Source organism: Mesoplodon densirostris, chromosome 12, assembly GCF_025265405.1.
Source record: "Mesoplodon densirostris isolate mMesDen1 chromosome 12, mMesDen1 primary haplotype, whole genome shotgun sequence".
Lineage (NCBI taxonomy): Eukaryota > Metazoa > Chordata > Mammalia > Artiodactyla > Ziphiidae > Mesoplodon > Mesoplodon densirostris.
In genome coordinates, this window is record NC_082672.1 from 14,096,558 (window position 1) to 14,112,802 (window position 16,245).

Here is a 16,245-nt window from a genome sequence, read left to right on the forward strand (position 1 = left end):
AGAGTACATTTTTCTTCACAGAAAATTCCAATGTTCAGAGAAACAAACAGCAACATAAGCTAAATATTCATTATCAGAAACAAACCACAGGTCTTTTGAGTAATAATCCTGTGAACTCATGTCCTTAAATGAAAAAGGGCAGCCACAGGCATCTGGCCACTGAAGCTCTCTTCCTTTAGAAGGGTGGCTACCTGTGGAGGCGGACTCCTTAAATAACTATCTGCACCAAGGACCATTTGACATAGTTTAACCTTTGTGCAAAGACTCTTCACAGAAGCTGAAGTTGAAATTCATAGAGAAGCAAATAAAAGATGATGACCAATGAGTCCATCCAGGAAGGAGGATTCTTCATGGTTGTAACACCTATTTGGCTGAAAGACTTTCTCCCCACTAACCCTTCCTTATTTGTCTGTGAAGTTGCAGAAGATCCCTAGATAATGTGCTTTCCCAGTTGCTAGCTTTAAATGTAAGAAATAAAATTTATCCCTTAAAAAAAATGTAAGCTCATTGTTAAAATTTGGTTTTAGATCAGATGGATTGGATTTGCTGTTGTTGTTTTTATAACAATATAACCACAAGAGTAAAGAAATGTTAAATCACCATGTGAGTAAAAACAAGGATTTTGCCTCAGTGATGCAGGTAACTATTCTTGGGGAAAGCACAAAAGGGGCCTGGGGGAAAAATAAGAGTCAGAATTATTATAGTATTCTGCAGCACCCACTGAGTTCAGCTTCCTTTGCTTGATTCCCTCACTTCTCATAAATGAGTGGAATCAAGGAACTTTAGAATCTCCTATGTTCTGTCATTTTGTGTCCATATAATCCATCAAAAATCCAAGATGGTAATGTGGTTCACTTGTCTTTCTAAAGAAAATTAAATTAAAATTCCTTAGGATAGAAAATTTTTTCAAAAAAGTTATACACTTTTAAGTGATTTCTTCCCCTTTATAGTCACACTGGACAGCAAATGAGGATTGTAAACCACAAATATCTAAAGTTTTTAGTTTTAGTCTAAAATATATATACTGTATCCAGCTGATTCTTAGGTAAGAATCACTATCTTTAATAATTCTCACATCGAATATAAAATACATAAATATACAACTATTTGGAAAAATATTATTCTTTTGTGAGACAAAGAAAAAAGATGTGTTCAAAGAAATGTGTTTTACATTGTAATGTCCAACTTGTGTGTGCTTGTTTCAGGTTAGAAACTCATTAGGCATTTGGGCCATGTCCTCAAAATTCTGTTTAGCCTATTTGTGATTTCCTTTCAATAAAAGACAAGAAAAGAGAGAAACAGAAACAAAAGCACCCTGCTCAGGAATCTGGGAAAGCCTTTATGATTGACTCATAGGCAGGTGGAGCTGGTGTTGAAAGGCCAATCCGAAGAGTGTGATTGGACCAGTGGAAATCAGGACGGCCCAGACTGTGGGAAGTGTTGATGGTGGAGGAGGTATTGGATGAAGGGAAAGTCACTAGCTGACTCTCAGTTTCCACGGGAAGTGGTGGACTTTGCAGAAATGGATGGAAAGTTGAGCCCCTGAAGCTTGATTTTCTTGGAAAGGAGTTGGCTTGTTCCAGGGAAGCTTGGCGCTGGAAAGTGAGGCTCGCCAGGCTGAGGTTGCTTCGACGTTCACAGCCACTGTGGCGGTAAAATCCAGTTCTGTTGAGGCCATGGGTGTAAGAAGATCTAGATCTCCGGCTTGAACTCCACTGTGAGATGGGGGCACTGGCTCTTCTTCGAGAGAAACAAACAAACAAAGCCCAAATAAATCCTCCAATTACAAGTACAGTTGCCATGGACACTGTGAAGGACATTATAACACCCTCTGAAACAAAGAAAACAAAGAGGCAATTTGCTTTGTAAATAGGTGTCCAACTAAATACACAGGCAAAATACAAATGGTTACTATGGATTACATGATTAACTTCGATTTTGGATTTGGGAAATAGAAGATGGTACTAGGTGGATATGAATAAATGAAGTTGATATGCTTCCGTTTATCAAAGCAAAAGAATAAAGGATACAAAACAAGATTTTTTTAACTGTAACATTCCATATTGCTTATGCTATTTTATTATCTTTAAAAAATTAGTAATTAAAAAGTCTCATTTAAAAAAAAAAAGCTGTTCTTTAGCTCATAAATTTTATGGAGTTGCAAATATAGTCCAGAGATTATTTCCCTTAGAGTTACAGTAGCAACTAATGTGCCAAAAATTGATAAAAAATTTCATAGTCACATTGACTTTGCCTTTTCCTCTGTCTGCTTTCATCAGCCCCACCAATGTCTTCCACCTGCAGGCTGCATGATGCCTCACTTCCTGTTCTCATTCTGAGACAGGAAGTGCTGGGCTAGAACCACCTGGGGGGCTGACTGATTTATGTCATATTTCCAGAACTCCTGGACTGTCACCTATATCTTTGACTCATTGATGACATGACCTATGCAGACTACTGAGCTCTTTCTTGGTTCCCAACTTGGTTCATGCTGTTATCATGCCCTTGTGATCATGAAATTCCTGTCCCCTGAATCCCCATGGAATCTCTGCTATAACGCCAGTATCCTCCAACTCACAGAACTTGTATTTGTCCAGATTTCCTGTTGCAAGGAGGGGAAAATGCCATTCCCAAATGGAAATTCTACCTTATCGCTTCTTCTTGTGAACTAAAAACATATTCTTGAATAAAACTGGGTAGCAGAGATCCTTCATTGAATTGAAAGACATGCTGGATATTAGAAGACCCTTCTGGTCTTATCACCCACCACACTTACTGACCCTCTACCCCATGATCTAACCCACAAGCCATGTTGATTTTCCCACTATCCCAAAGCCTGTCTTTCTCTCTCAAATTCTGTGCATTTCAACCTATTTTTTTCCTGATACCTGGATATAATTTTAAAATTTTTGTTTGGAAAACTCAGTATGCATTGAATTTTAAATACAGTCAACCCAACAACTGAGTGTGGTCCATGAAAGAAGACCAGCAGAAAATCCATCAAGCTGACCCCAGCCCAAGTTGCCAGCCACAGAATTGTGATCTAAGTAAATGGCTGTTTTAAGTCACTATGTTTTGGGGTGGCTTGTTACACAGCAAAAGATAACTGATTTAGGGTGCCAAACTCAGCTCTATTCCTAACATACTGTGTGATTTTTATAAAATTTATTTAGACTCACTTATTTTATTACTTTCTTCAAATGAAGGGCTTAGATTTTATGATTGCCAAAGTTCTCTCTATTTTATTGTTGTAATCTATGATGGTATACACAAAATCTATGATGCAGAAATAACAAAACAAACCAATATTAACACATACAAAAAATAATCATTGCTCCTTAATTTTTGGATATATTTTAGTGTCTTTCCACCTTATATTGTCACATTTATCTCCCGTGGTAAGACTATATTTGTTATGTCCTATTTTCACAATTATCACAAATGCTTATATCAAAATCCTCTAAAACAACTATTTATGTCAAATCTAAGCCATAAATTCTTTATACTAAGAAGATGATTTCTGAAATACAAGATGATTTATGACAGATCTTCTAGACCCAGTATTGTTCTTCAAAAATGTCTGTCATCAATATAATATTGTCATAGCCTTAAAGTGCAGTCTCTTGAGACTGGAATTTCATAGAGTTAGGCTTTCTCTGGAAAAAGCAACAAACACAGTCAGAACCTAAAATTAGCCTTATTGATAATACAGTAAAATTCCACATTAACTTGTACTTATCAGTGCCTCAAAATTTGGAACCTAAAAAAGGGATTATAGAAAATCTGGACTGCCAAGGCAGTGAAACCATGTAAACCAGAATTTTCCAAAGTTTCTTCTACAAAACAATAGAGAAAAACAAGATGACCAAATAAAAATATACAAAACCATGCCTTCAGCATAATTAGAAAACAGAAAAAAAATTCAAACTTCAATTTACCTAAAAAATAAATAGTGGGGGACTTCCCTGGTGGCACAGTGGTTAAGAATCTGCCTGCCAATGCAGGGGACACAGTTTCGAGCCCTGGTCCGGGAAGATCCCACATGCCTTGGAGCAACTAAGCCCGTGTGCCACAACTGCTGAACCTGCATTCTAGAACCTGCGAACCACAACTACTGAAGCCTGTGCACCTAGAGCCCGTGCTCCGCAACAAGAGAAGCCACCACAACGAGAAGCCCATGCACCGCAAGAAGAGTAGCCCCCGCTCTCCACAACTAGTGAAAGTCCGTGGACAGCAACGAAGACCCAATGCAGCCAAAAATTAATTAATTAATTAATTTTAAAAAATAAAATAAGCAATGGAAAATAGAAACCAGTAAATTAAAAATAAATGATGGAAAGAAGAAACCAGTAAATTATCTCCCATACTTCTACCATAAGCTATCATGGAGAAGAAGGGCAATTCTGGAAATACTGTAAAAATACAAAAAGGTGAACTGGTCCATGAGCACGCTGACTATAGGAAACAGACTTACAAGTGAATATAGGTATGGGAAGAGGCAGTCTTGGAAAGTAATCGTCCTGTAGGGAAGAAAAGAATCCAAGCACAAAAGATCACATATTTTATATTCTATTTACATGAAATGTCCAGAACACACAAACTGTATAGATGGAGAGTAGCTTAGTGATGGTCTAGGGCAAGGGGGTGAGATGGAAGGGAATGGGAGGGACCTCTAATGGGGACAGGTTTCTTTTTGAAGGACAAAATGTTCTTAAATCAGATTGTGGTGGTGGTCACACAACTCTGTAACTATTAAAAAAAACATTTAATTGTATACTTTAAGTGGGTGAATTACATAGTCTGTGAAATATAGCTCATTAAAGCTGTTTAAAAATAGAAACAAAGAAAAGGATAGGTGCTTTTGGGGAACCACACAATGAAGGAGAAAAGAGGCAAGATTGAGGGGAAACTTGGGGATCCTTCAAAACAAAAGAAAATTTAAAACAAAGGACATACAATCCCTCACCACCTTCACCTTCTAAAAATAAAAATCAACCAAACACACACATACACAAGCACACACACACACACAGTCAACCAGTAAAAAAAACACATTTTGCTACACTGAGGAAAGGATGAATCTAGAATGACTCCTAGGTTCTGGCGTGGGCAGGTGAGGGTGGATAGGTGGATACTAGTATCATTCATCCAAACAGGGAAGAAATGTGAGAATGTAGAACTGGGGCTGAAGCTGATATTAGGAAGATGTTGAATTTGTGTGTCCCTGGGATATATATTTGGAATTCAGGGTTAAATAAATATGGAGCTTAAAGAGAAGCAAAACTGGGAATCTTCATGCTACAAGAGTTCAACCATCCATGGAAAGCACTTCTACTAAAGGAAAGGAATATGTTTATAGAAGTGAGTTGAGAACAAACTTCCAGGAAAACCAGAATTTAACCGGTGGTGGAAGTCAACACCAGGGAAACAAAGAAGGGCTAATTAGGGTAGTCCACGGAGACAAGAGAGATTACTGGCTCTGAATCAAAGTGAGGAGAGAATTTTAGTTAGCACTGATTAGCAACCAGATGCCCCAGAGATATTTACTATTCGTTAACACATGAAGCACCCACTAGATACCAAGTACTGCTAAGTACAGAGAGAGCAGGGAAGAAAATAAAGTCTCAGCCCTAGTAGAGTTAACATTCTAGAAGACTTAAAATAAGAAAAATGTCCTTTAGATGTGGCAATGAGTGGGTCATTGGCCATTTTACCTGCAACAAGTTGGTGGGTCAGATGATGGAAGACCATGAGTACTTATCCAAGAAGTTCAACCTCTCCACTGTGGACAAAGAAGAAGCTTGAGCAAAATTACCCATTAGGAAGGATGAAGATGGAGCAGGTAGTGATATCTGTGGTAGACTGAAAGCAGAGAAACAGGGAGGATAGTGAAGCAATGATTCAAACATGCAGTAATAATGGCTTAATCTGGGAAGTTGTAGTAAGAATAGGAAAGAACCTGGTCGTGAGAGACCCAAAGTGAAAAGAATGTAAAAATTATTCCAAAGAATCATAACCCTTAATGTCCTAGAAATAAGACATTGAGGGGGGTAGTGGTGATAAACTGAGGCTTAGATGCTCTTGCTCCCATGATATAAATGATAATGTTATTTTCTAGCAGTAATTTAATAATCAGATTAAATTTTGTTTTAGAAATTTTAGCATCTGCTCACTTTATTATACTTACTTCTCTTTGCCATTTTATGCCATAATAGTTTATCAGAGAATAGATTTGCTGGATCAAATTTTAATTATTAGTATAATCATTATAAAGTTCCTTTAAGTTTTGTGTTGCTATAATGGCTACCTAAATTCTGGATTTCACTGAAAAAACTGTTTCAGTTGCTCTTAGAAAAGAGCTAAATAAAAATCATGAGCTACTCAAATACTTCATAAAACCCAGTCCTCTGTCTTCTTTCCAAATAAGTACATGAGTCCAGGCATTTTGCTAAATTTGGTTCTTTGGTTAAGAAAAATACCTAATTTTACCTTATTTCAGAGAGTTTTGGGCAATCTTTGTTTTTGTGTGGCATATTGCACATAATTTGAATAATTTATTATTGTATATTGTCATCAGTTTTCCCTGAAAGAGTTTATTCATTAGTTTATACTCCAGAGATTCCATGAGTTGATTACTGTGAGAAACACTTTAATCAAAGAATATGAGTAAACTCACTCAGATATTCTGTCTTCCTATTTAGAATAGATGAATGAAAGATATATTATGATCCATCTTAATGTTATTATATCTTTGAGTAGGAAAATAATGCATTGGGTAGACACTTCGTTGGTAAACTCTAAGCTCCTTTTAAATTTGAACTTCTATTATTCCAAGCTAGAAAGGTTTCACTAAAACTGTGATTAAGAAAATTTTGATGTTTGGAGGAATATGGTTTATAAAATGTAAACCTTTTTTTATTTTATTATTGTGGTAAACAGTAATATGCATTTCTAATTTGATTAATTTTATTTATAGGTCTCAGCCACTATTTTAATTGTACTATATCACTTAACTGTCAAACAACCCAATTAAGGAAATGCTTTATTTCTTTGGTGTGTTCTAAGAAAATATTAATCTAAAATGAAAGTGAAAATACATAAAAATTGTATCAATTTAATACCAGATTTAGTAGCCTGTTACGGACAGAGATACTTGGGGAAAATATGGTAAGGCACTATTATGTATTCTACACTTATACTTCCCTAAATCAACAGCCTCCACCGGAGAAGTTTCAATATCAACAACTTCAGATATAGAATCAGAGATACAAGGTTTCAATTAAAACAAACTCTTATAAATGTTTCAGATCACACTCCTAATTTTATTTTTTATTTCTTACTTTTTTTTTTGGCTGCACTGAATGGTGGGCAGGATATCAGTTCCCCCACCAGGGATTGAACCCGTGCCCCCTGCAGTGGAAGCGTGGGGTCTTAACCACTGGACTGCCAGGGAAGTCCCACAATCTCCTAATTTTATCGATATTGAAACAAAGTCTAAGGTTTATGTTGTAGAACTAACACAATTTATTTTAATAATTGAATATTGACAGCTAGCACTGGTCAGGGGGGCTTTCACTCAGGTATGACATAAAATGAAAAGACAAATACTCAAGTTTGCAAAGTACATGTCCTTGCTCTTATGTATAAACCAATGTAACCACCAGGGTCTGATGGAAGATTCTAAATATCTCAGGATATAAGCAGGTATAACAGATAAGATTAAAGAGACATATTTACTTTATTTCGACTATTTTGATTTAAAGTTTACAAGCATTCCTATACATGGTCTCAGTGTATATGCCCTTTGAGCCTCTCTACCATGGTCTCTTCTGACAGACAAAATATTCCAAAAGGTTAATCTATAGAGAAAAGCGGCATAAGGTTCATTTCAAGAAAAAAAAGAAAATAGAAACTTTTAAAATGTAGAATCAAGGGGAAATAATTTTACTTCATGTAATTACAATATAATGCAACTAAAAAAACCAAATGATTGCCTTAGAAAAGGTAGATCTCCTTTTAAAGGAAAAAAGGAACAAACTCTAACATTAGCAGGGCATAGCATATAAATTAAGTGTTGCTATCCTATTTTGTAACGTGTGTCTATAGAACTACCAAGAGGCTGGCACGTAAGTCCTCAATAAATGACAGCTATGATTACTAATGGTTGTATAACTTTCCCAAGTCATTTGACCCTTCCTGGCCTAATGATAATGGTCACTATAGTCCCTTCCAATTCTAAGGTTCTAATATTGAATCTGGTTTTCAATAAATCTTACCCATACCTAGAATTCTGTCCATTGGTGTCAAAATTTAGTAGAGGTCACCATCTAGTGGCCTTGAGTTGAATCGTTCTGATATCTGAAAAGTGATTTTATCTTTGACAACAGAACATTGATCAATTCACAAAATCTTTTCCAATTGTAAGAATCATTAAGCTTAGCTACCACTGAAGTAGGCTATGCTGTTCTTGGTACCTTAGAGTATATAGGAGGATGGTTCAGACAATAAGACTTCAGCAAAAATCGTTTTTAGGAAGAATTATATTTAAGCTTCAGAAAACTTTTAATTACAATAATTTAAACAAAGAATAAGTATTTCCTATGTGTATCTCATCCCCCAGAAAATCCTATTGGGTCTGTTTTCAGAATATATCCACAATTCAACTTCTCATTATCTACTTTGCTACCTCCTTGATCCAAGTCAGCATCATCTGTGACCTGGACTATTACTATAGCCTTCTATCTGTCTCCTGCTTCTCTCCTTGCTCAATTCTCAATATAGTAACCAGAGTGAACCTTTGAAAGTATTAGTCAAATCACATCACTTTTCTGTTCTAAACCCTTCATTTCTCCCAGAGTAAATGTAAACTCTCCCAAATGGCCTTAAAGCTCCAATTTGATCTGTTCTCAATTATCTGTGCTCATCACTACTCTTCCCCTGGTTCATTCAGCTCCATCCATACTACCCTGTTTGCCATTCCTTAAACACATCAGCTGTGCTCCCAATTTAGGACCTTGTGCTTGTGGTAACCTATTCCTGAAACTCTTTTATCAGCCATCTGATAGGGTGACTTCAGGTCTTTGCTCACATGTCACCTTCTCATTGAGGTTTATCCTGACTGCCCTATCTAAATTTTATCCTGTCCCACTTCTGATGCCTAACTGCCACCCTTGATTTTCTTTTTTCTCTCTGGATTACTGGAAACTAGACTCAATTATAAGACAAGTAAGGAAAAATCTGGGAGATTTGGAAATAGTTTTGACCAAAGTCACAAGGCATAAGTCATACTCTGAATATAATTAGTCAACAGTATTGTTAGAGTTGAAGGTAAGTTAAATTATGTTCAGAAGGAACAGGGTAGACCATCACTTTCTGTGTGTGACAAAAATGTATCAAACCACTGGGACCAATTATAAAATACAGATCAAAAATATGTTTTTAAATCTGGTTGAAGCCATCAGAGACCCTGAGGGAGCAAATTCTAAGAGAAAAGAAAATCTCTCATACAGTAATCTGTAAAGAGAGGCAAAAGAGGCAAAAAAACCTGAGTAGAACTCTGTGCAATCTCAGTAGGCTTAGAAAACAAAGACTGGATTTCAGGGGATACCAAGGAGGATAGACTCTGGGAAATATTCTAGACTCTGAGTTGGGCTTCCAAAGAGCTATTCCCTATGGGTAATAGCAAATAGGAAAAAAAGTAGACCTCACAAAGATAGAAACACAGTTGACCCTTGAACAACACAGGTTTGAACTGCACAGGTCCACTTATACATAGATATTTTTTCAATAAATACATATTAGTGGTTTCCTCTGGGGATGATGTAGACAGGGATTGACTAGGAAGTGTCATTAGGGAACTTTTGGGCTGGAGATAATGTTCTGTATCTTGATCGGGGTTTGGGTTACTCAGGTGTGTATGTATTTGTCAAAATTCAGCAAATGTTCAGTTATGATCTGTGCACTTCATTTTTGATCATTTTACACATTTTATTGTATGTACGTTTGACCTTTAAAAGAAAAAAAAAATTAAAATTTTGAATTCCTGTTAATAATATACATGCTGAATTAATTAGGGGGAAGTGTACTGATATCTGCAATTTATTTGGAAATATAAACTAATAGATTAGTAGATAGAATGAATATTATAAAAATGTTAATAGTAGAATCCAGGCGGTAGGTATATGGATATTCCCTGTAAAATTCTTCAAATTTTTCTGTATATTTGAACACTTTCATAATAAATTTTAGAAAAACATATGAGAGAAGACCATGAACAACTTTAAATTAACACATTTAGAAATTTACTTCAAACGGACAAATTCCTAGAAAATACGATTCCTGCCCTAAAGCAATCAAAGAAGCAGTAGAGTAGTCCAATATTGTTAAACAAATTGACCTTTCATTTAAAACTTTCCTATTAAAAATACTACCGATAATTACACTGGTGAATTTTTTCAAACATTTAAACAATAAACAATGCCACTCTTACACAAATGTTTCCAGATAATAGAAAACAATTCCTACCCTGTTTTAGGAAACCTGCATAACATTGATACCAAAACCTGACAAGGCTATTATAAGAAAAGCCTACTATAGGCAAGTTTCTCTCATTAATGTAGATGCAGAAGTTCTAAAGTCAGGAACCTATCAAAAAATACATTCTTCTAGGTTCTGCTCCATACCTACTGAATCATAGTCTCTGAGCATGGAGTTCAGTGAGAGATGAATCTTCAAACTTCTCTCTATGGAACTGAGAAACAGCAGTTTTAAAGAAAAGCATTTGTTATTCAAACTTCCTAGGTAACTGATATAAAGGAAGTAATTAGAAGGCTGTTAATATGAAATGTCCAAGAGTTTTTAAAATGGAAATTAAAGATATGAATTTGAAATATAATCAGCATTTGTTTATTATTTGGGAAGAGGGCATATAAAGAACATCTTTGGGGTGCATGCCCAGCAAAGCTTTCTCCCTCCCCAACCTCTCTGGAAACAACCTACTCCCATCTGCTGAGGTAGGTCTCTAAGTGACATATTTTTCCCCAGGTTAAGGAATAAAATTTTCAGCTATTAACCAAGGTTTTCTGCCCTTGACTGCACTTGATTGCCCAACAAATCAACTAACAATCCTCCATTTCAATTATCTGGTAGAGGATTAGGGCTGTTATCAAGGATACCCAGAATAAAGAAAAAGTTATGTTTAGAATTGGTAATAGGATTATTAAGTACATAGAATAGATGATAGTCTTGAAAACCAATTGTTTTACTGCAATCACTAGACAATGTGAGACAGAGAAAAGTGTTTGGGTTTTTTTGTTTGTTTGTTGCAGTTTCAAAATGCTAAGAGCCTAAAGGACTTAAGACCATACCTTTTTACTATAATGAACTGTATTGGGAAAAATAAACCACGGCCTACGAGTCATATCCTTGTCAGTTTGGGCTGCCCTTTAAATACCATAGACTGGGTAGCTTAAACAACAGCTGTTTATTTCTCACAGTTCTGGGGTCTAGGAAATCCAAGATCCAGGTGCCAGCATGATCAGGTTCTGGAGAGAGCCCACGTCCTTACCTCAGTGCATACACGCAGACAGAGAGAGAAAGAGCACTATCTCTTCCTCTTCTTTTAAGGCCATTAACCCCATCGTGGCATCCCCACCCTCTAATTTAACCCAAATTACACCCAAAGGTCTTATTTCCAGATAACACTGCATTGGGGGTTAAAGCTTCAACATACGAACGGTGGAGGAGACATAAACATTCAATCCATAACAAGTAAACTTTCAGAAGCAGTGTAAAGAGGAGATGTTTAGGAGAGAGAAGAAGGGCTATAGACTATGTGACCAGTAGGAGTCCTGGAGAAGGGGCCATCACTCCATCTCTGCCTGTGATGAGCTACAGATTGATTTAGGGAATGCCAGAGAAATTGGTATCCATTCTCAGCTTCTTAGAGGGATCCAGATGAGAAAGATGACAATCCCCTCTGAGAAACTGTGGGTCCCTGAAAAGCAGAGGAGGAATGAGGAAGTGTGGACATTTGTATATCCAGGTCTAGGGGTCTGATATACAGTCCAAATTCCCACAGCTCCAGGGTTATGGGAGAACATTCAACATTGTTCTGCGCCACTGAGACAGAAGGAAAAGTACATGAATAAGAGCCAGTAGACCAGAAAGGAAAAATCATGACATTAGCAAATGTTGCACAGACCGTACGAGTCAAATTTTATGGTAAGAGCCCTCAGCAGCAGAGGTAAGAAAAAAGGGCAATTCCCCTAAAGCAGATGAGAAATACACATCAGTAGTCAGCAGAGACCAGAACTTGATCAAGAACCAATGGCCCTCTCCTTCCAATAACCTTGATAGTGTATAGCTACCACCACTGTCCCTTTCCAACTTTAGAGAAAAGTCCTAAGGAAGAGGAAAGTGGGGAGACTTGAAGTAAGTAAATTGAAAATAATTATGTTAAATCAGGTCAAACTTTTACAGTGACTTTCAAAACTACACAAATCTTTCTCAAGTCATTCACACTTTTCCACAAATACGTCTTGTGTGTTTTTACTTCTGCATATTTGCTGATAACACTTCTCCTGAACTCCCTGAAATTTCCAACTATGCCTTATTTATCGCACTAGCACTTGACACATTGACTAATATATAAAGAGTGGTCAGTCAGTTCTTCTGAGTAAACTAATGAACTGGATAGATAAACGGATGAAAGGATGAGTTAATAAGTTAATGTAGGAAAAATGAATGACTACAATGTTCTTCCTACAATTGTTTCCCTATTTGAAACTCATCTGATTTATAGGAACAGATAAAGCCTCATTTTTTTTCCTAAGGAGGATTTAGGGACCATTTCTGCCATATTTGTCTTTCTAACTTATAACAATCATTGCCATTTTAATGTACATTATCTTGCATTATTCCATGACAGTATAGGCATATATTTGCATATTTATGGACACATAATCTCCTCCAAGAGTGTAATCTTCTTGAGGACAGACATTATAGTTTTGGTGAGGATTCAATGAGGTGAATAAATGCAAGTTCCTAAACCAATAAATTCCCCAATTTTTCACAATGCTAGCCAAAAGGGAAAAACACAAGTGGTAAGGCAAGAAGTATAACCAAATAGTTTTCTTTAAGACTCTGAATACAAAAATTAACCAAGTTTAACAACACTTGTCTATTTCATTAAAGCAGAGTGCAGCAAAATTTCACAGGTTATGTTTCCTGCTGCTTTCATGGGGGATGTTTGTAGGGAAGGGAAATGCATCAAAGAAAACAAAAGTGAGAAATGTAAGGTGGTGGTCTTCAGCTGTGTTTTCACTCTCAGGCCAACTTTATTGCCCACCTTTACACTAATTACTGTAATGTTTGCACAACATTTAATAAGTTTTAATGGGTGATCACCAAAAAAATTCAAGCTATCACTATTGGTAATAACCCGGTATCATTATCTTATTTTTCAACATTCATTAAAGTAAATCTGGAAAATTATATTTGGAAAACAACTTTTATGCAGCCTAAGTTTGGGAAATTCATATGGTTAAATGTACAAGTTTTGCTTTTCTAAACTGTTCTTTCTCTATTCTCTGAATTCAAAGTGTCAAGCAGACAATTGATTTTGGAAGCAATAGGCAATGTATTGCACTGTACTTTATAAGATTTTCAAATAATATTTTTGCGGAGACAGTGATGTAGATATCAATTTAGATACAAAAAGGAAATAAAAATTTACAAGATCAACATTTATATTTTAGGAAATTTTTACATTTCATATATTCACATTTACATTTTTGCATTTTACACTTGATATTTTCTTGAACCCCAGAAGAATTAATGTGATCTTTTATATATTTTGCCCATATCATCAAACGCTATAACATTATATCTACTCAACGTATTTGTTTGGCTTTGTTAATGCTTATCAAGGTAACACTCCCCTTCCTGTTTTTCATTATTTCCATCTATTTTCTGTTGTATTCACAAAGTAAGATAAAGAAAGACTAGGAACTATCTTTGGAACAATAAGTTTGAATTCTTTCTTAAGCATAGATTTCTATATTAAAAAAAATTTCAGGATTGGTAAATAAGCTCCAATTAAACATTCTGTTTTTAATTGAGGTTTATTTTATGATTATTATCCATGTTTTAATCAATAGATAATGATTTTTTTCCCTTAAGTCTTTAAGTAAACCTGAAATTTAACTTTGAATGGCCTGAAAAATATTGATTTGGCTTTTGCAGATTATTTTTTGCAGTAAGAATTACTTTACTTTTGAATAATCTATATAGTTATTTATTTTTGCAATGATGAATTTAGGGTAAACACACTCTAGCTATTTTTTAGCGTGTGTTTAGCACATTCACTTTCTCTGTGAAGGAGGACAGCAAACTGTATTGTAAGAAACCTATATAAGTAAGACTCCCACAATTCAAAGATTTGTCTATTGGTTTCTACGTAGAATAACTTATTACCAAAGCCTTTCTTTACAATATGCAAGTATAATTTACTTTCTTTTTCTTAATTTTTTAATAATTACATTATGATGTTTATTAATATCCCTCATTTTGAGACTTGAAACAAACATAAATGTTGATGGTAAAAAGGAATTAATTAATTCCTTCCATGCAGATTTCTGCGATGGTGGGCGACCAGGTAGGTTGTTCAGAGCAGGCAGCATCACTGCTCATTTTTCACCGGATAGTTCCCAAAACGTACCTTGGAATCACAACGAAAAGTCTGAAATAGTTCTCTGTGAAGATGAAACATTTGTCCTGGACCAATAAATAGGGCTATCGATCTCTTCATAAATTCCACTATCCCCTTTAAAGTTTTTCTTCTGGATTTAACTCCACTTGCCCCCTTTATTTTTAAAATTTCCCTGAACCCAAGCATCCATCTCAATTTCATGTCTCATGTCTCAGTCCTTCCTCCCTGTGTCTCCAGCCTTGGAAGACTCGTGGTTTTGACCTCAGCTCCATCCTGCTGCTGCTAACTGACTAGAGGCTGTGTCTGAACCCAGCCAAAAGCTACTGTTGTAATGTTCCTTTTTTCCCCTTGATAGGCTTTCTTTATAATGTTATTTGTGGTATTATTTCCACTTGTTCTATTACAGTTTTTTCATCTAATTTCATAATATGATTTCTTATTTAATCATGTCATCACACTCCTTCAGTACAGATTTATTATTTAGATTCACTTTGGAAATTAAAGGATATAACATTGACAAAGTAAGTTAAAATAATCTCTATAGAAATTCTCAGTTTCATTAATCAAGATACATAATCTATATAACTGTAAGACAAATAAAACTTAACTTTCCAACAAATCAATTATCAACTTCCAAACAGCAATGACTTACAAATTTTTTCTCAGTTTTATTCTTATTGTTTTCTAATTAGCATTTCCTATTATTTTCTCATTATTTTGTAACACAAGCCATAATCTATATGTGTTGCCCAGATTCTCCTTGAATGACTTCATAGCCCACTTTATGGACATTTTATACGAACAAATTTTTTGTAATAAATCTATGAAAACTTTAGGTAATCAATTTACCATAAACAAAATGGCTCAGAGATTTCCAGTTTCAATAACTTTTAGGCAGTACATTTCTCTGTATTCTAATTTTAAATTAAAAACAGTTAAAGAAAATCTTACCCCAAAAGTTTTCTGGCCATGGACTCCCTAAACTTGTTGTGTTATTAGCCATAATATCCACAAGGAAGAGAAGAGCGAGAAGAAAAAACAGTATGTCCAAAAGAAGCACTTTGATTTTATGTCTTTGTGGTTCAGCAAGAGAAAAATAATTTTCACACAACCCCTCATATACTTGTGTTTGCATAAAAGGAAATAAGTATATAATGTTTCCTGCTTTTATACTCGAATTAGCAACTGTTTTTCTTATCTTGGAATTCCACACGGTTCCTGAGACACAAAACAATTTCCTTCTCGTCATTTCCTCAGCTGAATTGCTAAGTACCCTCCTTTCCACCATCTCCAAACTGCTTTGGGGATAAGAGGCTCCTTTTCTTGTTCTTTCTTCTTCTCCTACCGATACAGAGGAAGATTCCAAACTCTCAGCTACAGCTGAGATATAATCTAATTGGGGTTAAACTTACATCGGATAAAGAAATAGACTGCTTTCCAATGTTTGAAAGCTATACTTATGTCGTAAATCGCGGGGGGGGGGGACTCTTCAGAAATCCATATTCTGTTCCAGTATAATTAATTTTATCTAATAC

General features: G+C 35.6%; 1 protein-coding gene across 1 annotated transcript; it reads right to left on the bottom strand.

Moving 5' to 3' along the window:
* Positions 1 to 1,319: 1,319 nt before the first annotated feature.
* Positions 1,320 to 15,845, bottom strand: MYCT1 (MYC target 1). The gene is made up of 2 exons (XM_060115413.1): positions 15,662 to 15,845; positions 1,320 to 1,831 (listed from the first exon to the last, which is right to left on the bottom strand). The coding sequence occupies exons 1-2, from the start codon at positions 15,843 to 15,845 to the stop codon at positions 1,320 to 1,322; spliced, it is 696 nt and encodes a 231-aa protein (XP_059971396.1).
* Positions 15,846 to 16,245: the final 400 nt, after the last annotated feature.